Source organism: Chiloscyllium plagiosum, chromosome 34 (genome assembly GCF_004010195.1).
Source record: "Chiloscyllium plagiosum isolate BGI_BamShark_2017 chromosome 34, ASM401019v2, whole genome shotgun sequence".
Classification (NCBI taxonomy): Eukaryota; Metazoa; Chordata; class Chondrichthyes; order Orectolobiformes; family Hemiscylliidae; genus Chiloscyllium; species Chiloscyllium plagiosum.
This window is the reverse complement of record NC_057743.1, coordinates 7152278-7174467: the sequence shown is the minus strand read 5'-3', so window position 1 is coordinate 7174467 and position 22190 is coordinate 7152278. Positions and strand designations below refer to the sequence as shown.

General features: G+C 41.7%; 1 protein-coding gene across 1 annotated transcript in view; it reads left to right on the top strand.

Annotated features, from left to right (window-relative positions):
* Positions 1-22190, top strand: part of nphp4 (nephronophthisis 4) — a 431885-nt gene that overhangs the window by 370740 nt on the left and 38955 nt on the right. Inside the window, exons 19-22 of the mRNA XM_043675534.1 lie at positions 528-656; positions 4620-4825; positions 8837-9063; positions 10475-10664. Coding sequence (XP_043531469.1) covers positions 528-656; positions 4620-4825; positions 8837-9063; positions 10475-10664 — 752 coding nt within the window. The remainder of the gene's footprint in view (positions 1-527; positions 657-4619; positions 4826-8836; positions 9064-10474; positions 10665-22190) is intronic.

The following is a 22190-nucleotide window of genomic DNA, read 5'->3' as shown; positions in this document are numbered from 1 at the left end:
GGTTAGAGTGATCCTGGAAAAGCACAGCAGGTCAGGCAGCATCAAGGAGCAGGTTACCTGCTGTGCCTTTCCAGCACCACTCTAATCTTCACTCTGATCTCCAGCATTTGCGGTCCTCACCCTCGCCTGGATCATTAGCTCAGTTGTTCTGTGTGGATTTTTGAGAAAGAAGCAAAAATATGAAAAGCAAAGGCATTGTCTCAAGGATAGATCCATCTTCCATGTCCAATTTAGTAGCTCATGGCAACAAGCTGACTCATCCTTTGGTTCAATCCACTTTAATGTAATGTCAGGTTTATTTTAGGTATTTACTCACCCACATTCCACCCTCAGGGTAAGCTGTCCTCAAACATGACTTGAACTCAGAAGTGTCCTATTCTCAACAGTTAAGGGCCATATCAAGAATGGAATGTCGTTCTAAAATAAGTAAATAAGCTCTTTTCTGTCAAACATCATTTCTCATATTCATGTCGCACAAGTTAACGTGAAACACTTGATGACATTGCTGCATGTTTTGTCACCACAAGGTCACCACCCTAAGCGGACAGCAAAGAATCCGATTCCTGTTCCTGAGTCAAGGATCATCTCCTCACAGGATGGAACCAGTGGTTTTTCTGGTGGGAGCCTGTCTACAAGAAGTCCGAAAAAACTCAGTGGTAAGTATCGGCTCAGCTTTTGGTTAGCCTGTTCTCTCATATGGGTCAGAGCAGAATGCTTCCAGTAAACACAAGATCCTCAATAGTGGAACATATTGAACTGACTGTATTTATGCACTGCATAGGCAAATACTCTATTCCATAAAAGAATTAGCTTTGTGGTTCAGGATAGGAGGTAGATGGGTAGAAACTTATTTTTGGCAGTGACCCAAATGATTGGTATTGGGGTCTGCCCCCCTGGTCAGTGAAACATCTGGCGTCCAGTTATATTCATTTCAATGGCGGCACGGTGGCACAGTGGTTAGCACTGCTGCCTCACAGTGCCAGAGACCTGGGTTCAATTCCTGCCTCAGGCGACTGACTGTGTGGAGTTTGCACGTTCTCCCCGTGTCTGCGTGGTAAAATCTAATCTAATGTAATCTAAAAAAATGGAATGGAACCCAGGCACCATATGTCATATCTATCACTCCAGACAAATTTCTTGGCTTGCACCTTGCTTGCCTTTAAACCAGCTCTAGAAAGTTGTTGATCTTCTCATACTTTGACCAACATTTTATTCCTGTGCTGGGGTTCCCATATTCTACAGCAGTTGAAGATTTGACAGGGTTCCTGTGTTACCTCCATAGGGGCAGGCCCGATGAGATTAGATTTGAAGAGTGTGATGCTGGGAAAGCACAGCCGGTCAGGCAGCATTGGAGGAGCAGGAGAGTTGACATTTCGGGCATAAGTCCTCCATCAGGAGCTTCATAATGAAGAGCTTATGCTCGAAACAGCGATTCTCCTGCTCCTCGGATGCTGCCTGACCTGCTATGCTTTTCCAGCACCACACTCTTTGACTCTGATTTCCAGCATCTGCAGTGCTCACTTCCTCCCCGATGAGATTAGATGCCTGTCCAACACTGAATTGATCAGAACTGGGATTTAGGAACCTGGGGAATGGAAACACTGCCCACAAGTCGGAGGCTGGCAGCTTTCAATTGCTGGCAGTGCCAAATTAGTCATGGAACCCTCTTACCTCATATAATTGTGTGCTTTGTGATGACATTCCTGAGGACAGAATATAATAGATCGGTGTTGGATGCTGGTGGGCCAAGTGATCGCAAAACACAGAATAGGGTTCACATGTAAATCAGCATTTACTGTTGACTCTTTCTCTGAGTATGTGACCATTTTCAAATGAAAGAGTCAATCTTGGGCCTACCCTTTCTTCCTTTCCATTTTAAACCCATGCTGCCTGTCGATGGACCTCACATCGTGGCCAGCGTCACAATTATGTCTTCAGTGCTGCCTGTATTTTCCTACACATCCACAATTGTATCTGCAGGTCAGCTTCAGGCCAGCCCAGCCTGGTGGACACAATTGAGACTGGAATTCACTCCTCATGTTGTCACTTTAATCTCATTAACTTTGTTGTTTTAAAGTTTTTGCTTTGCTTATGGTGCCAGTAGTGAAATACCAGTGGTGTCTCTTTCAGAAGGGATACTTAGCTCCTCCTTATTGATAACCTACTGGTTGAATCAAAAGTGGGTGAGAGTGTTAATCAAAGCCTTTGTCTATGGTTATTACAATGAACACTGAAGTTAATTGCTCATGGTCAATGTTGCAGCTGTCTCTTATTACTTGTGGTCAATGATCAGACATTTTGAATGAAAGATAAAGTCATAGTGCTCTTTTATCCTGTTTGTCTTCGAAAACCTGTTGTCCCAAGCAAGCTGGACCCCAATGACCTCGTCCCTCAGAAACATTTCACAATGCTTCATCCGCAGTTAATTGCCTAGACGTGTTTTGAGGTGACTGTTTTGGTAAAGAAACACGTCAAACATTTTTATACATAATTAGCTAACAGAAACAATAGTGAGATAAGATGTCCACACTTGTTTGGTTGTATGATGTATCAGACAGGGAGAATACCAAGTTTTTTGAAAAGGTGTTGTGAATATTTCATGATCCTTTCACTGACCACCTTGGCTAAACACCTATTCTAGTAGCTCATCACTCTTTCACTCGTTCTCCCCTTCCTTCTCCCTGTCCCTGCAGCATTTACTTTGCTCTCTTGCAGTCATTCTTACACTATCACTTTTCCACATATGACATGCCATCTCTTAGACATACAAGTCCACATGTGCACATGCACACAGGTATAGAAACACACACAGACACACTTCCCTCTTTCTCTCCTTTCCCTGTGTTTTTCATGAACAGAAATCAAGCAAATTCTTAAAAGGGCAAGTTATTCACTAACCTCGATATTTGTCCAGGCAGCAGGTCTGTAATTTGCTCCAGTTCCTGCTGCATTGAAGGCATTTGCCTGAGATCTATTCAGTGTTACTACATTCTGCGTGGGTATTTCAGTGGCCCGATGTCCCATGTTATCTCCGCATGAATTATCCACCTCTTCAATGAATTACTGAGAAAATAATACTCTTTTACAAAGATTCCTAGGTTATTTCTATTATCTGAAATGACTTTCTTAATAACTCATAAGTATCATTCAAATTTTAGTTAAATGTTAATTGTATACTCTACAATATCTGCATACTTTACTTAAGACAAAATAACTCGGTAAAATTAGATCAAGGTAAGAAAGTTTGTTTTAAGATTATCAGCCATCTCTTCTGTATTGCCTCCTTTGGAGCTAAAAATAGTGAAGTGTAAACTTACGCCCTGTGACATGGGAATATTTACAATTTAGATGCCCAAATTTTCAGAGAAGCAACTACCGTTAGTTCAACACACCTTGAAGGAAGGTGATGCAGTGGATACTGTTCCTCCTCTGAATGAGAGCTTCTTGGACTCATTGGTCATGAAAGGCATGTTCATTACGTGGACAAGCAAGTTGATCATCAGCCTGTCACTCCTTCTGATATGCCTGTGGCAGCTAGTAAGAATGGGAGAGTTTCTTGGTCTGTTCTGCTGGCTGTGGTGCTACAGCCTCTGGCAACAGGCTAGAGACCTGTTCCAGGAAAATCTGGCAATAGAAACAGACATAAACATACAGACTCCCTACAGTGTGGAAACAGGCCCTTTAGCCCAACATGTCCACACCGACCCTTCGAAGAGTATCCCATCCAAACCCATTCCCCATTACTCTGACTGATGCACCTAACCTACAGATCCCTGAACACTATGGGCAATTTAGCATGGCCAATTCACCTGACCTGCACGCCTTTGAATTGTGGGAGTAAACTACAGCATCCGTAAGAAACCCATGTAGACACGGGAAGAATGTGCAAACTCCACACAGATAGTTGTCCAAGGGTGGATTGGAACCTGGGTCCCTGGTGTTGTGAGGCAGCAGTGCTAACCACTGAGCCACCGCGCTTTATCTGCCTCATGTGCTACTCGCCCTGAGAAGACAGAAGAGGAAGAATACAATGGAAGTGCCAGGTCCATGAAGAATGTTGTTGGAAAATGCTTCTTTGCAAATGATGCCACAATATAAAGTGTGATAAGACGGTTTGAGAGTCCCTCATCATAGCAGCTGACGTATCAAACCTTGACGACGTTCCTTGGGTGCAATGATGATTTCTCTCCCCTGCCCCACCCTGCTTCAGATATTGTCAGGTCTGCAGTCTTTCAGTCTCCCAGAACTTCAATGACATTGGGAATTCCCATTGAAATTTGCTGTAAAATTACAGCTGCAGAGTGTGAGAAATCTGAAGATGTGAGTTTGTTATAATTTGGTCTGATAATTCTAATAACTCTCAGAATCCGACAGTAGAGATGATGACAATTTAGCCTACCCTGTGTTGAAACAGCTATCTAATTAGTCTCATTCCCTGGTTTTCCCCAGTGGTGCAAATATGTCCTTTTCTGGAAATTATTCTTGTATCTTCTTTCAGCACCCAACCAAGCAGCTCAGTATGGATCATGACAGCTTGCCTTTAAAAAGGTAAAGCCTCCTCTCTCCCTTCTGGGTTTTCTGTAAGTTATCTTAAAATTTGTCTTCTCTTTCTTTTTTAGCTTTAAACATGTATAGAGCACAACGAATGGTAGACTTGGACAGTGAGCTGGCTTCTGTCCTTTTCTCCAGAGCACGAATTGACAACTTTGGACAACAAGATCTAGATAGTGACGCGGATATCCTTCGGAAACGGAAGCTGCGGAGGATGATGGCTGTTCGACAGCTGGAGTCCGGTGTCGATCTTAAATCGAAGACCCACGTTTTGGTACGATGCTCATGTTTAAGTTTGACCAACAATGGAAAGTAAAATGCATCTGAAAAGGAAATGGGCATAACTGGCTGGGCCACTATTGATTGTTGTTAATTGTCCTTGCATTCCATGTCATAGTCAAAGAGTCATACTGTATGGAAACAGACCCTTTGGTCCAAACAGTCAAACCTGACCATAATCCCAAACTAATCTGGTCCCACCTTCCTGTGCTTGGCCTATATCCCTCCAAACATTTCTTATTCATGTACTTATCCAAATGTCTTCTAAACATTGCAACTGTACCAACATCCACCATCTCTGGAAGTTCATTCCACACATGAACTACTCTGTAAAAAAAAAAAGTCCCTCATGTCCTTTATAAATCTTGCTCCTCTTATCTTAACAATATATTCCGAGCCTTGAAAGCCTCCATCCGAGGGAAAAGACACCTGCCATTCACCATATCTGTGCCCCTCATGATTTTATAAATCTGTATAACGTCACCCCTCAACCTCCTGTGCTGCAGTGAAAGAAGTCCCATTCCTCCATTGCCAGCAACATCCAGGTAAATCTAAACCCTTTCCAGTGTCATAGTATTCTTCCTATAACAGGACTACCAGAACTAGACACAGTATCCAGATGAGGCCTTGCTGCTGTCTTGCTAGAGTATTTTGGAGAGTAGTTAAGAATCAATCACATTGCTGTGGGTCTTGTGTCACGTATCAGCCAGGCTGGATAAGAACAGCAAGTTTCATTACCTAAAGGACATTAATGAACCAGATGGATTTGTAGCAATGAATGATCGTTTCATGGTTATTGTTACCAAAACAAGCTCTCAATTCCAGGTTTAATTAATCTAAGTTCCTTCAGCTGTTGTGGTGGGATTTAATGCTCATGTTTGAGCATTAGCCTGGGCCTCTGGATTCCTCACCCAGTCATATTGCCATTGGGGGCCACTGACTACTCTCGTAACATACTCATCAAGTAATGAGTAATGTAATTCGCTATTAAAATGCATACTTATCTAAAAGATAATTCCCTGATGCTGCGCTGTGAACAAAATCTCGGGGGGTTGGGGGGGGGACGAGCAGGATGTGTGTGTGTGTACGTGCAGTCAGTGGTTCTTAACTTATTACTCAGCTTCACAAAATGTCATCACCACAAAGTTAAACTGATTATTTTCTCCTTCCTTCTTACTTTGGTCAGGCAGCTGATCAGGCAACTGATGTGATATCAGTCCTGCATCTAGGCATATGGGTCAGACGACTGAGGACCCACTGAAGTTTTCATCTCAGGGAAGCTGCTGGCAGTATGCTTTGTCTGTATAACTGTGCTTTGAAATGTACGTTAGATGCGGATAAAGTATCCATCACACAATGTATCCAACTCCCTGGTTAACTTTTATTGGGCCAATGTACGCATTTTGATCCAAACACAATATTCCTCATTTCCCCTCCCCTCACATTATCTCAGTCCAAGCCTCCAACTTGACACTGCCCTCCGGACCCATCCATCACTGCCCCCTCTGACCTATCACCTTTTCCCTCACCTTCATCCATCTATCGCTTTCCCAGCTACCTCCCCCCAGTCCCATCCCCTTCCCATTTATCTCTCAGCTCCGACCCACAAGCCTCCTTCCTGATGAAGGATGCTGCCTGACCTGCTGTGCTTTTCCAGTACCACACTCTCGACTCTGATCTCCAGCATCTGCGGTCCTCACTTTCCCCATAATATTCCTGCCTTTTATTTGATTTGTAAATAGTGTGAGAAAGCCCAATTATTTATAGCAGTAGATCCCTTGCCTGAATACTCAGCTAATCTTCTTTATGACAATTGTCATGTTTGGAAATTTGATGAAGTTGCATGATAGTCAGCACAGACTAAATGTGCCATAAGTTGATAGATTGTGGTTATGGATTTTCAAGTCTTTATTAACATATTTATCTCTGATCCAGTAACACACAAGTGATATATTTCTCTATCACTGGTGTGTTACCTACAGGAGAGGATTTTAATCTTTACTGTAAGTATTGACATCTCTCTCAGGAGCCCCTGCGCAAATATGGACACATTTCCAGAGAATGCCTCCAATTAGTTGATCATTCCGATGAAGGCCCATGTAAACATTAGCCTGGATTCTCATCCTCGAAGGGGGTAGTGGGAGTCAGGAAAATTTCCAGGTCAGGCATCTTCTTTTGGCCAAATGTTCCAGGTTAAGTTGTTTAAAAGATCTACTTCAGTGTTGTGGAACATGGTCTCAATAATAAAAAGTAGTCCTCTAGCCCTCATACCTCCTCAACCATTACACTACCTCCTCACCCCCACCTATTCTACCTCATGTCCACTAGCTCCAAACAACTCCCATGATCCCTCATGCCTTCCATACCGAGCTATATTCCTCCAAACAATCCCATGATCCCCCTGATCTCCCATGCCCATACGCTCACTAAATATTGTACAGAAGCAATACATACTGTTGTGACAGTAGAATGTGTTAAAACAAAACTTTCAAAAAATAGTCATTCATTGAAAAATTTCCACTCTATTAAAAAAAAGATGCCTTTCCAACACATGGCAATAAAAGCATCAATCATCCAGACTCTATAAAGTTTTAAGCTGAAATTGCCAGTATTGAAAATGTTAACAAACATTGTGAAATTGATAGCACAGAATCAAACAGCCGTTCACTGTCAATCAAGCAGGAGCTGATATTAGAATAATGGATGTCTGGCCTCTCAGTTAATCTTCTTATTCAAAACATTCATTAATCTGTACCCAAGTCCCAGCTTGATTGAGAGCTATGGCTGTCTGACAAGATTTGATTAGATTCCCTACAGTATGGAAACAGGCCATTTGGCCCAACAAGTCCACACCTACCCTCTGAAGAGTAGCCCACCCAGAACCATTCCCCTACCCTATATTTACCCCTGACTAATGCACCGAACATTATGAGCAATTTAGCCTGGCCAATTCACCTGCCCTTCACAATCTTTGGATTGTGGGAGGAAACCGGAGCACCCAGAGAAAACCCCTGCAGACATGGGGTGAATGTGCAAATTCCACACAGATAGTCACCCAAGGTGGGAATTGAACCTGAGTCCCTGGCGTTGTGAGGCAGCAGTGCTAACCACTGAGTCACCGTGCCATCCACAAAAATTAAGAGTTAATGTTTCAGGTACATAATCTTGCATCAGAACAGAATAATTATTCTCCACTTGTCTGGATGTGTACAGCTCTAAACAAGGCTCAAGAAAATTGACACCATTAAGTATGAAGAGCCGATATTACACCTGCAGTGCCAGTGAACTGTGCCTGTTTTGTGTTCTTGCAACTTGCCAAGGCATATTTCTCAAAACTTTCTAACTCCATGACCATCCCATCTATAAAAGCAAGGGCAGCAGGTCAGTGGGAGCACTATCATCTCCAAATTCCAATCCAAATCACACATCATTTTGACTTGGAAATATACTGCTATACACTCATTGTCACTGTGACAAAAACATGGAATTTCTTATAAACAGTGTTGTGGGTGCACCTTCACCACACAAACCATAGAATGATAGTTCTCAAGAGTAATGACCTTTATATGCATTGCTAGTCATTTCAAAAGTAACATCAAAGAGAATCATTTTCTTTTAGTTTGGCAGTTATTTTTTCTCTCAGTAGTTGATGCAGTTTGGCTTCAACAATGAATTGTAATATTTCTTCCCTTCTCTTTTTTCTCTCTCATTTTCCCTTGTTTGCTTGCGATTTAGGACTAGATAGCTAATTATTAGTTGAGATTCTAGAATATATTTATTGATTATGAATATTTGCAAGCTTACTTCTGGCAAAAGAGTAGGTGAATGTCCTTTTCTAAGCCCTTGTCAATACCATGTCAGAGTTGCCAACTAGCAAGTGAACCTATGGATTGGGTGTGACGTTACTGAGAGATCAAGGAATGGTGTAAGCTCACAATTTCACTCATTTGCAATCTGTCTGCCAAAGCGATGTCCACACTTGATAACGTGTGTGTTCTTTTTCCAGACTAAACACGAGGAGCGAAAGCACCATGAGAGAGACTTGCAGATCATCAATGCGTACCGGGAGCGGATTAAATCGGAAAGTATCAGCAGGATGTTATCCCAGGCCATCACCACACAGTACACCTTATATGCCACACTTGGAAATGCTGAATTTTTTGAATTTTCTCTGAAAAATCCCTACAGTGTTCAACACACAATAACCATTGAGTGCGAACATCCAGAACTCAGGTATACTGCTTGTTGCACAAGTGGACAAAGACTGACACTCAGTGTTACTGTCTGTGACGGCAGTGCATTATGGGCAACAAGATTGCGACTCACTCCCAGCTCTCCTTCTGCTCCCCTTTGACCCTCAGCAGATCTTTGGTTCCATAGTCCTTGAATTTACTATACCACTTTCTTGCCTAAAGTTGGAATTGGGATTGAAGGGACCAAGCGACAGACAGAGGAAATGCTTAAAAATTAATAATGTGACGACTGGGCTGTGAGAATTCCCCATGAGCAAGTCACAGATTAGGACAGTTTCCCTTGACCAAAGGTTTGAATTTTCCTGCTGTAAATGTGTTGAATATTGCTGGAGAGAATGTCCTCCCATTTTTATTCCTTTTTTGGATCAGCTATCTTGTCCTAGCTGTTGGATAAATAGACAAATGGCCCACCTTCAGGCTTCTTCAAACACCTCTCCTGTCCTAGGAACTGTAACATTGATTTGTGATTGCTCTCTCCCCTTCTCTTTCATGTGGAAATGTCTTTCCATAGCAATGAGAAGATGAAAGAAAGTCTCCCATCAATATGTGATTGGGAAACACACAATTTCAGGACCAATGCTGCTGGATACAAACCAAAGTGCCCTTGCCTGTGCCTCACTCATGTCAGCCTGCTTCAACCTCAGGAGATCACATGTCCCCACCACTGCACCAATATTCCTCATGTTTGTCTTTGAGTGGGGCTGCTGATTGGGAATAGTCATGTTCACTACAAAATTGGACTGAGACTGCTTGACAAATTTTACAAAGGGCGCTTAAGGACAAATATCAATGAAGATTTTCATCCCATTGCTCTGGGTTGCAAGCGAGTTCAAGACAATAAGAAATTACAACGCGCTTTTTTTTAAAATAAAAACAGACAGTGCTGGAAAAACTCAGCTGGTCTGGAAGGTGCTGGATTGTTTTTACGCTGTAGTGAAAGAAGGGGAGGAAGAGCAAGTAGAACAGATGGGAAAGATAACAGGAGTGCTGTCGGGAGTGGAGAAGTGACATACGGTAGATGAAGAGTTGGTGTTAATAATAGATGTTCATAGCAGACAATAGATCAGGTCTATGGAGATCACTCTCTAGCTGGTCTGGAAGGTGCTGGAAGAGTGATTGTTTTTACGCTGTAGTGAAAGAAGGGGAGGAAGAGCAAGTAGAACAGATGGGAAAGATAATAGGAGTGCTGTCGGGAGTGGAGAAGTGACATACGGTAGATGAAGAGTTGGTGTTAATAATAGATGTTCATAGCAGACAATAGATCAGGTCTATGGAGATCACTCTCTTTATTGTTCTCTTTTCTGCTTCGTATTCTGCAATAATAAGTTTTAACAACGAGGCTCTTCCTTCTTCAGTATGGATGTTGAGTGTCTGATTTGTATCTGTTCCAGCGTCATTGTGAACAGCAGAGAATGGAAATACTTCAAGAACCTCACAAAAACACTGACACCGCTGGAGGAGGACATGTTCCATGTTGAAGGAGGAGTACAGAGTCCTCAGCTCTACCTACGACCAAAGGAGACTGTCTACATCCCATTTAAATTCCAGACCTTCAGTGCTGACCATTCCATTGCTCCACAGGTATACTGTAGTCTAAACTCTAGTAGCTTTTCATGTCTCTAGGTTCCTTTAATCCCGGTTCACTCTTATTTTATTTGATTTAAAAACAATATCATAGTTCATCAAGTGGCTCAGGTGATAAGGCACTGCTCGATATTAATTGAAGACATAAATAAGTTTTCCTTTATGGTTTCTCGTCTGTAATAATTTAGTAGGTAATATTCTGATGTCATATGGGAATAAATAAAATGAGCTTGCATTTAAATGGCATCTTTCACAACTTCAGAACGACCCACACTTTACAACCAATGAAGTATTGCAGCATTAAACACCTCAGTACCACAGAGTTAGATTGCTGGAGAATAGTCAGCCTGTGCTTTCTGCTGTTGATTGGTATCTTGTTGATGCCTCTGCTGGTAGGTAGATGTTGGTGTGTGGATATTGGGCACTGCTAGAAACAAATTCATTTGAGACATCCGTTAACAATCTTGCAGGATTATATACAACAGAAGCCACCTGTTTTAGGGCCAACGGGCTGAGAAGTGGCAGATGGAGTTTAATTCAGATAAATGTGAGATGCTGCATTTTGGGAAAGCAAATCTTAGCAGGACTTAATGGTAAGTTCCTAGGGAGTATTGTTGGACAAAGCAACCTTGGAGTGCAGGTTCATAGCTCCTTGAAAGTGGAGTCGCAGGTAGATAGGATAGTGAAGGCGGCATTTGGTATGCTTTCCTTTATTGTTCAGTGTATTGAGTACAGGAGTTGGGAGGTCATGTTGCGGCTGTACAGGATATTGGTTAGGCCACTGTTGGAATATTGTGTGCAATTCTGGTCTCCTTCCTATCGGAAAGATGTTGTGAAACTTGAAGGGGTTCAGAAAAGATTTACAAAGATGTTGCCAGGGTTTGAACTATAGGGAACGTGAGGGCTGCAGATGCTGGAGATCAGAGCTGAAAATGTGTTGCTGGAAAAGCGCAGGTCAGGCAGCATTCAAGGAACAGGAGAATCGACGTTTCGGGCATAAGCCCTTCTTCAGGAAACGTCGATTTTCCTGTTCCTTAGATGCTGCCTGACCTGCTGCGCTTTTCCAGCAACACATTTTGAACTATAGGGAGCAGCTGAACAGGCTGGGGCTGTTTTCCCTGGAGCATCAGAAGCTGAGAGGTGACCTCATAGAGGTTCACAAAATTATGAGGGGCATGGATAGGTTAAATAAACAAAGTCTTTCCCCTGGGGTCGGGGAGTCCAGAACTGGAGGGCATAGTTCTAGGGTGAGAGGGGAAAGATATAAAAGAGACCTCAGGGGCAACTTTTTCCTGCAGAGGGTGGTACGTGTGTGGAATGAGCTGCCAGAGGAAGTGGTGGAGGCTGGTACAATTGCAACATTTAAGAGGCATCTGGATGGATATATGAATAGGAAGGGTTTGGAGGGATATGGGCCAGGTGCTGCCGGGTGGGACGAGATTGGGTTGGTTTATCTGGTTAGCATGGACGGGTTGGACCGAAGGGTCTGTTTCCATGCTGTACCTCTCTATGACTATGACTCTATGACTGGTATCCTGAGAAGTTTAAGGAGAGGGCTGGATCAAACTAAAGAAATAAATCCTGTAATGCATTAAATCTTTGGCAAATCTGATGACCTTGATTTCTGTTTGATCTGTGTGGGAATCGGAAATCTATGAACTGTAACATTCTGAAAGCAGAAAGTTCCAAGTTGCTAAATTTGGCTTACACTGCTGGTTCTCACTAGGTCAGAGTTAATTACAAGCCTTTTGGTAGATCACTCCATGTAATTCAGGGATCACTGGAGAGAAATTCTTGGGTCACAGTTGGAGTTAGAAAACAAGAGGCAGAATCAGACTCCATGAACAGAACAGCTGTTTAACTGGAGCACTGAGAAAGTTGCTGATTTACACTGGTTACATACTGTTGGGGCTGAATGAAAGGCCAAGAGTACTGGGATAGCACTATACAGCCATGCAACAAAGTATTAGAGTTGGGTCTCGGATGAATCCATTTGCCACTAATACTACAGTAGAGAGTAGGCTCTTGTGGTGCAGTGGTGGTGTCCCAACCTCTGGACAAGACGACCCAGAATTAAGTCCCACCTGCTCCAGAGGTGTGCAGTAACATTTCTGTACAGGTTGATTAGGAAAATATGTTAAACAATTTTTTTTTGTTTAAATTAGGAGTTAAAAGGCCATAAGCAGTAATTGGTGAGTGCAACTGAACAGGATTAAATTAGATTAGATTCCTTACAGTGTGGAAACAGGCCATTTGGCCCAACAAGTCCACACCGACCTTCTGAAGAGTAGCCCACAAAGACCCATTTCCCTCTGACTAAAGCACCTAACACTACGGGCAATTTAGCATCACCAATTCACCTGACCTGCACATCTTTGGATTGTGGGAGGAAACCAGAGCACCCAGAGGAAACCCACGCAGACACTGGGAGAATGCGCAAACTCCACATAGACAGATGCCCGAGGCTGGAATCGAACCTGGGTCCCTGGTGCTGTGAGGCAGCAGTGCTAACCACTGAGCCACCGTGCTGCCGATAATCAGAGCTCACAAAAGAAAGCAAGCAAACAGGGGGACAGTACTGGATTTGTGAACAGCTAGAGTTGTGCCTGTCAGTGTTAGAGCGCAGTTTCCAGAATCCAGGGTCTGCAGACCAAGGGAACAAAGGTGAACTACCAGAATGTGAGTAGTTATCATGGCAGTCCACTGTAAAATGGTTCTTGAGGGAGTTTCAAGGCCAGACCATCAAAAGTGAGCATTTTGATTCTTGTCATGTTTTAATGAAATTTGTCAACCCCCACTGTGTTACTAATAGTATTGGTTGGAGAAATCTGTGGAATCTGACTTGATCACATTTGCTGTTTGATCTATTTTGGTGTTCAAATCACAGTTTGTCCATTCGCTATGTTTGTCTCATTTTAATTTTGGAATGGAATATAAATTATATCTATCTTTGCAGACACTTTTAAACAACTAGTATAAGCATGTTTGTTTAAGTAAGTTTTATTCAGTTATGTTGCTATTTTTTGTTGACGCAAGAAACCAGGCTGCCTTGTTACTAATATTAAATGAGATAACATCGGAGATCTACGTAATTAGCCAAATCATCAACCTAGTGAAATATAAATGTTCTCATGACCTGTGGAGCAGAAAGGAATCCGTGCTCTGCTCCAGCCTTAGTCGTAACACAATATGTAGAAAGGCATCATTTAAGCAACAAATCAAAGTGATGTATGGAAATTGTCGTTTTATATTCACAGTGTAATTTGTCTATAGGTGCATTTCCAATACTTTAAAAAAATCTCTTTAAGACCACTAATGGTACTTCACATTTTCATGTATTTTCTCATATTCCAGGGTGCTATTTGCAACCACCTTTCCTTGAGATACAACTCCAGATCAATATATTGCTGCATTTATCACTGGGTCCCATTCGTGACCCCACTTGCATGTGAGATACACAGCTACTCCTTTTCCTTTTCCTTGTTCTCCAGCAAGAAAAGACTAGTACATATTTACCATTACAGAGCTCCAGGTAATGGTGTAGAATCAGGAAAGTACATTTTTTAATTGCTCACTGCTGAACCCAGTGGCAAAATGAACAATAGCTGCTCCAAATTGCTAATTGGATTATGATCATTTATCCCAGCAATGACTGGTAATTGAAGCCTCATGATGGAGATTGAGTTCTGTGTTACTCCAAAACAGGTTTAGTTTCCTACTGCATATATATTTCAGACCTGACAAGTGACTGAATTTACATTTTTTTCTCTCTGTTTGCTGTAATCTATGTGTTGAGGTGAAATGTGATCTACAAGTTTGCCTCACAATAGTCATGAATTTCCAACAAAGATGGGGAGCTGAGTAGTAGTGGCCTGGCTTCTCTCACAAGCCAGTCGCATCAAAAGTTCCTTTTTTAAAACTGTAAACTTAATACATATCAGAACTCAAGGGCTTCTTAACAAACTAAAATATTTGATGCAAAAACAGAAATTGCTGGAGAAACTCAGCAGGTTTGGCTACATTTGTGAAGAAAAAGAAGAGAAAATGTTACAGGTCCAGTAACCTTTTACATAATCAAGCACACTGAGCATCAATAGTAAACAGACTCACAAATTCATACACAGAACAACGGAACTCTACAGTGGAGACAAGAAATTACAAATTGTCTTTGCAATTAGTGTTACCTCTGCATTGGTCTGAGCTATAAAATATATAATATCTACTAAAAACCATCTTCTTCAGTTCCTCTACCTTGTTTCCTTGATGTTCACCTTTTGACAACAAGGAGCTCATGGAGTCTTTGTCACTAAGATTGAAAAAATTGACCAATTGCCTCTAATGCTTTGTTCGCTTCCACTGGGCCAGACTACCTCACATGCTACAGTGTGCTACAAACCTGAACTCATGACCTTTCCTGGTTGGTCTCCTGTCTCTTGCATGCCTCCTCTGGGCTCATCTTGTGACCAATTGCCTGGTCCTCTCACAGACTGATATTGTTGATATTTCTCAATCCCTGCATAGATTCCCCTCCCTCCTTCAAATCTGCTGACATCATCCTTGCCCTCTTATTTCGCAAATGGAATCCTTTGCTATTTTTCGTGGTAGCTTCAGCATTTTCATTTGACATCTGCAAAACCACCTGTATGAAGTTGATGATGCGTACATCATGGGTAAGTCTAGTATCTTGACAAAGCCATATGTCTAGTCAGTGACAAAACAAAAATCAGAATCACTCATCTTGCTTGTGCATCAGTGGATGGTGAACTGGGATCTGTCACCCGCTCTCCATTTGAAGAAATTAATGGCTATAGTCACCTTCACAATCATAAGTAGTCCTCATCTTATCCCTTCTCTTCGCTGTCTATTCTCCATCTTTCTCTCATGCTGCAGCCTCAAGGGAATGGGTTGTTAGAACAGCAATGACTGGGGATAAGTGGTCAGACAGAAGACTTCAACTCAGAATAAGGGCCTTGTCTACCTACAGCACCACTGTTCACATACTTTACTGATTACAAATTACTCATCCAGCCATTCAGCCCATCGAGCCCGGCCTGTCATTCAGTACAATCATGGAACTTTTACTGTACAAACTTGATCAAAACAAACAATGATAAAGACTATATAGGTACACTGAGCAAGTAAATTAATGGTTCTAAATGATCTAAGCTACTGCCTTAAACTTATCCAGACTTAATGGAGCTTAATCTTTTCATTTAAGTGTGACTTTCATACTGATAGACTTTTAAATGTACTCATACCTCTGGAAGGCTGGTCTTCTTTATTCTGGCAATGGCTGCAGAAATCACAGCTCACGTTCTCAGTATATCTCTACCAATGTGATCCACTGGTTCAAGAGTAGGTGTTGCTGACAGTCACACACCATCACTTACCAGACATATGTGGATACTCTGTTGGCATCTATTCCATATTTTGTGCAAATTCTCTTGAATAACTCTTTCTCTCTCTAAACCTAGAACTGAATTCTTTGAATAAAGTCACCAGGTCAGTGTTTTTCTTGCTTACTTACTTTTGAAGCCAAAACCCACCAGTTTTTGCTGAGAGCCTTGTTCCATGCTCAGCAGTTATCTCCTCAGCAACCTCATGGCTTTCTTGCTTCTAAAAGCCTCTCAGCTGGGGCCAAAGTTCAAGTGTTGTTTGTAAGCACACGCAGGCATAGCAAAAACAAGCTGAAAATAAACACATTCTGCTTCATCAAACCAAAATCTTACATTTTTAACCTTGATGTAATCTACAATAGAGACCGTTATGGAGTGTTTAAGAAAGGGAAGTCACTGGATTGCTGAGGTTGACAGTTGGAGCTGTGACATAATTCAGTGTTGCAAACTGATTGATATCACATTCTGCTTATCCTACATACCTCTGGCACACACTCTGAACATTCCATGTTAACAACCTCACCAAAGTGGCACCACAAACTAGAGCACGAGCATGTGTATACAGTGTGGATACCATTTTTGAACCAAATTAACTGAAATTATTGGCACTAACTATAAAGCTGAATTTTGTGGCAGGACCAGTTTTAATCTGAATAAGGCTGAAAGTGACATACATATTCATGAACAAAAATTGAGCATTTGGGTCCCTAATAATTGGCAGGTTAGAAAAAGATTATTATTGGTCAAGTGGAATATTGTCCAGACTTAGCATGTGTAGGGTTTCAAGTCGTACAAGATACTGATCTATTCATTGAAACTGTCCTTTTTCAATGAACTCTGATACGATGACCTTCTGCCATAGTAATTCCATTACTCTATTGTGCATCAAGGGAGTGCAATATGATTCCTATTGATTTTCTGGGATATGAGGTAGCTGAAAACTAAGGCTAAATTATAAATGAGGTGCATGGTGACCTAATGTTAGTGTTCACTTGATAAAAAATGACTTATAGCATGAACATGGAGAAACTATTTTTTTTCCACCTTGAGAAATGATTTCTTTCCCCCATGTCTGCAGTGGATGGAATTTGTCATCATTTTTAGTCCAGTGATGTAGCAAAACCAATGCCTGGTGCAGGTAATTACTATGCGCTGAGCTGAACTGATGTGTGTAATTTGACGTGGGTTCAGAAATACAACAAAAAGCACAGAAAATTCCCCAGAAATCACCATGGGAGGAAATGATCCCAGTGGTGCAGTGAGTTACCTACAGTGCTATTGAGCTGTGTAGATCAGCTTCAGTACCACACAGGGTGAGGCTTTTAATCACTATACCATCAGGGGAGATGATATTTAAATGTTAATCTGTAGTTTATTCAATGGAGCATTCTCATTGTAAGTTTCTGTTCAACCAAGAACACTAATTTAGTGCACTCCTGCTTTTATTTCTAACAAACCTCGTGCTGGGCAAGGTTGAAGTTTCCAGAGCTTCCAAAGCTTTTGGGAAAGTTTGGCAAGTTCAATCCTCAATCCAATAATGAAACCAGAGTTTCAAAATAGTGTTATGGTAAACCATTTAAAATTTAACACTCCCATTGAAATAATATCTGCTGGAATATGTACTCTTCTGAGGGCAGATAATAACAACGTGCAGCATTTTCCAAAGCTATGACTTTGCAGCCATCCTAGAGGATTTATATAAGTGAATTATAAAGAGGCAGACGTTGGCATTCTATGCCTTGTGGTAGTAGTTTGCAGGTAACAAATGTAAAACCATGATCAAAGAAAGGCCAGTTAGTCTGATGTCAGTTATTGGGATAAAAACCAAAATAATTGTGGTCAGTGTAAATCGTAAACAAAAATAGAATTTGCTGGAAAAATTCAACAGGTCTGGCAGTGTCAGTGGAGAGAAACCAAGAGTTAAAATTTCGGGTCCAGCCACCCTTTCTCAGAACTGTTCTGAGGCAGGGTCATTTAACCTAAAACGTTAACTCTGCTTTCTCTCCACAGATGCTGCCAGACCTGCTGAGCTTTTCCAGCAATTTCTGTTTTTGTGTCAGTTATTGGGAAATGATTTAACCGATGATTAATGAAGTTTTTGCAGTGCATTTGGAAAGAAATGTCCTACCATTAAAGTCAGCACAGTTTTAACAAAGGAACATTAGATTTGTTCGCATTTTTTGGGGATGTAACTAGTGAGGTAGTTGAAAGGATGTCAGCAGATGTAGAATGCTTGGACTTTCACATGGCATTCCCAAAGAAGTCTCATAAAAGCCAAAGGCTGATAGAGCTGAGGGTGATATATTAAACAAAGTTGGAAGACTTTTAGAGCAGACAGTAAAGTGAATGGGACATTTTCAAGTAGGCAGGCTTTAATTAGTTAAGATCAGTGACTGGGGCCTAAGCTAATTCTAATCTGTATAAATGACTTAGACAAAGAGACCAAGTGTAAATTTCTTTTTTTGTTTTTCAATTTTCTTGAATTTATTTTCTACTCAACCCATTCAGAGATGTTGATACAGAAATCTGCTCTGGAGTGGGTGGGACTTGAATCTGGGCCTCCTGGTTCAGAGGCAGGGACACTGCTACTGCCCCAGAAGAGTCCTACCAAGATTGATACAGCTAAGTTTGCTGGTATATAGCTGAGTGGCAGTGTAAGCTTTAAAGATGATACAAAGAGGCTGCAAAGAAAACTAGACTGGTTAATTGAGTAGATAACAATTTGGCAGATAGAGTCTAACTTGAGCAGGCATGAGATATTACATCTTCAGTTAAAAAGAAAGAAATCAAAGACAGTTAACACTGATTTGTTAAGGCACAGTCTTGTCTCATTAACATGATTGAATTCTTTGAGTAGGTAATAAAGAGGTTCGATGAGGATAATGCATTTTATGTAGTCTACATAGACTTTGCCACTAGGACCTAATCAAAAGCTTGGCTAGAGTGTTCATGAGGGTAAAGGCCCTTGGGATCTAAGGCAACAGTCACTTGCTGTTTGTGGTGTATATCAAAGATGTTGACTTCACTGTATGGGGTTTAATCAAGAAGTTTGCAGGTGATACCAAAATCAGCCACGTATTTGATAAATAACAGAGATGGTAAATGGTAGTGGAATAACCTTCAGTGGTAGTTAATGTTGGTGCAGACTTGATGGGCTGAAGGGCCTTTTCTGCGCTGTATGATTCTATGACTCCAGTCAGGTGAGCAGAACAGAGGCATTTAGAGTTCAATCCATGAGACAAAGCATTTGCAGAAAGACAACGAAATAGAAAATAAGTAGTAAATGTAGAGGAGCATAGAGAGATGTTGGGAAAATGTCCACCATTTGCCAAACAGATTAAGAACGCATAACTTATTAGCTGAGACACATACGCTCAGAGTAGGAAGGTTATGTTGGAATTGTATAATGCACTAAAACAGTGTAAAACACTAAATCAGAGTAAGGAGTTATCCATTAAAGGTAAACAGGAGAAGGATTTTTTTTTCTCTGAAGGTGGTGAATCTGTGGAATTGTTTGCTGTGACGAGCTGTCGAGGCTGTGTTGTTGTTAGGAACATTCAAAGATGAAATAAATAGACCTCTAATCATTAAGGTTATCAAGGTTTAGGCAGGATGGTGGAGTCGGGGATTATCAGATCAGCCATGATCTAATTGAATGACAGAGCATACCCAGATGGGCCCAAAATAGCCTTTGTCTGCTCCAAATCTTATAGTCTTACAATTGGCATACTGTGTGCAGTTCATTCTCTGCATTATAAGAAAAATGTGATTGCACTAGAGAGGATACATAGGAGACCTGCTAGAGATGTTGCATGAGAATTTTAGTTAGGGGGAATGATTGGAGAGACCATTTCCATAGATTGTTAAATTTAGAATAGCGAAGGATGAGAGGAGAAGTAATCTAAGTGTATAAAATTGAGAGGAGTTAAAATGAATAGGTAGCTCCTATTTCCCTTGGTTGAAAGGTCTATAACAAACTATCTTTGTGAGGGTAAGATGGAGGAAATTTAGAGAGATGTGAGAGGAAATGCAACCATCTATGATTGTGTACTGTAAAATGTCTCCTCAAAGAGTTGTGGTGGCAGAAATCTTCACAGCATTTAAAAATACATTTAAACTTAATTTTACTGACAAGACTATAGATCGAAAGCTGAAAACTGGGATTCAGTTAGCGGGCTGTTTCTTACCTGGATCACATCTGGGCCAGATGATCTCATTCCATATTATAAACTTATGTGGTTCTCTGATTCAAGATACATCAAGCAATTTGGAAGGCAAGTAGAAAGTTGGCTTTTGTTGTGAGGGGATTGGAACACAAGAATTAGGAAGTCTTACTTCAATTTTATGAGTCTTTGGTGATACCATTCCTGGATTATGGTGTCTACTTTTGGTCTCTCTAAGCAAGGAAGGATACAGTTACGTTGGAGTTGGAACAGTTGACTTGTAACTGGGATAGGAGGGTTGTGTGATGAGATGCTGAGAACATTTGGTCTATACTTTCAGGAAATTAGAAGAATGAGAGGAAAATGATGGAGTTTGACAGAGCTAGGGAATCCAGGACACTGGGGGTGTAGTCTCAGGAAAAACATTAAGTCATTGAGGATGGGATGAGGAGTATCTTTAACATCAAAGATTTGTGAATCTTTCAAATTCACTGTTGCAGACTGTTGTCATTGCATCACCTTTTGATATATTTAAAACTCGGATAGACAGATTTTTGGTGTCTCAAGAAATTATGGCAAATTAGAACTTCAGATATTGGGTTATTAAGTATATTCAAGGCTGAGATTCAAAGAATCATAGAATCCCTACAGTGTGGAAACAGGCCATTTGGCCTAACAAGTCCATACCATCCCTCTGAAGAGTATCCTACCCAGACCCATTCCCCTATCCTGTTACTCTACATTTCCCCTGAGTGATGCACCTACCCTACAAATCCCTAAACACAATGAGCAATTTAGCATGGCCAATTCACCTATCCTGTGCATCTTTGGACGTGGGAGGAAACCAGAACACCCAGAGGAAACCCACACAAACACAGGGAGAATGTGCAAACTCCACACAGACAGTTGCCCAATGCTGGAATCGAACCCAGGTCCCTGGCACTAAGAGGCAGCAGTGCTAACCACTGAGCCACCATTCCACCCATCAGTAAGTAAATAAAGGGTTACGGGAAAATAGGCAAAACTACAGGGTGGCATGGTGGCTCAGTGGTTAGCCCTGCTGCCTCACAATGCCAGGTACCCAGGTTCGATTCCAGTCTTGGGCACCTGCCTGTGTGAAGTTTGCACATTCTCCCTGTGTGTGTGTGTGTGTGTGGGTTTCCTCTGGGTGCTCCAGTTTCCTCCCACAATCCGAAGATGTGCAAGTTAGGTGAATTGGCCATGCTAAATTGTCCATAGTGTTCAGGGATGTGTAGGTTAGGTGCATTCGTCAGGGTAAATGTAGAGTAATCAGGTAGATTAATCGTTCTGGATGGGTTACTCTTTGGAGGATCGGTGTGGGCTTGTTGGGCTGAAGGGCCTTTTTTCACACTGTAGGGATTCTAATTCTATGCAGTTGACCTTTATCAAATCAGCCCATGATCTCAATGAATGACAGAGTAAGCTGAATGGTCTACTTCTATTTCTACATAGAGTCATAGAGATGTACAGCATGGAAACAAACCCTTCGATTCAACCCGTCCATGCCGACCAGATATCCCAACCCAATCTAGTCCCACCTGCCAGCACCCGGCCCATATCCCTTCAAACTCTTCCTATTCATATACCCATCCAAATGCCTCCTAAATGTTGCAATTGTACCAGCCTCCACCACATCCTCTGGCAGCTCATTCCACCCTCTGCATGAAAAGGTTGCCCCTTAGGTCTCTTTTATATCTTTCCCCTCTCACCCTAAACCTATACCCTCTAGTTGTGGACTCCCTGACCCCAAAGAAGAGACTTTGTCTATTTATCATATCCATGCCCCTCATAATTTTGTAAACCTCTATAAGGTCACCCCTCAGCCTCCGACGCTCCAGGGAAAACAGCCCCAGCCTGTTCAGCCTCTCCCTGTAGCTCAGATCCTCCAACCCTGGCAACATTCTTGTAAATCTTTTCTGAACCTTTTCAAGTTTCACAACATT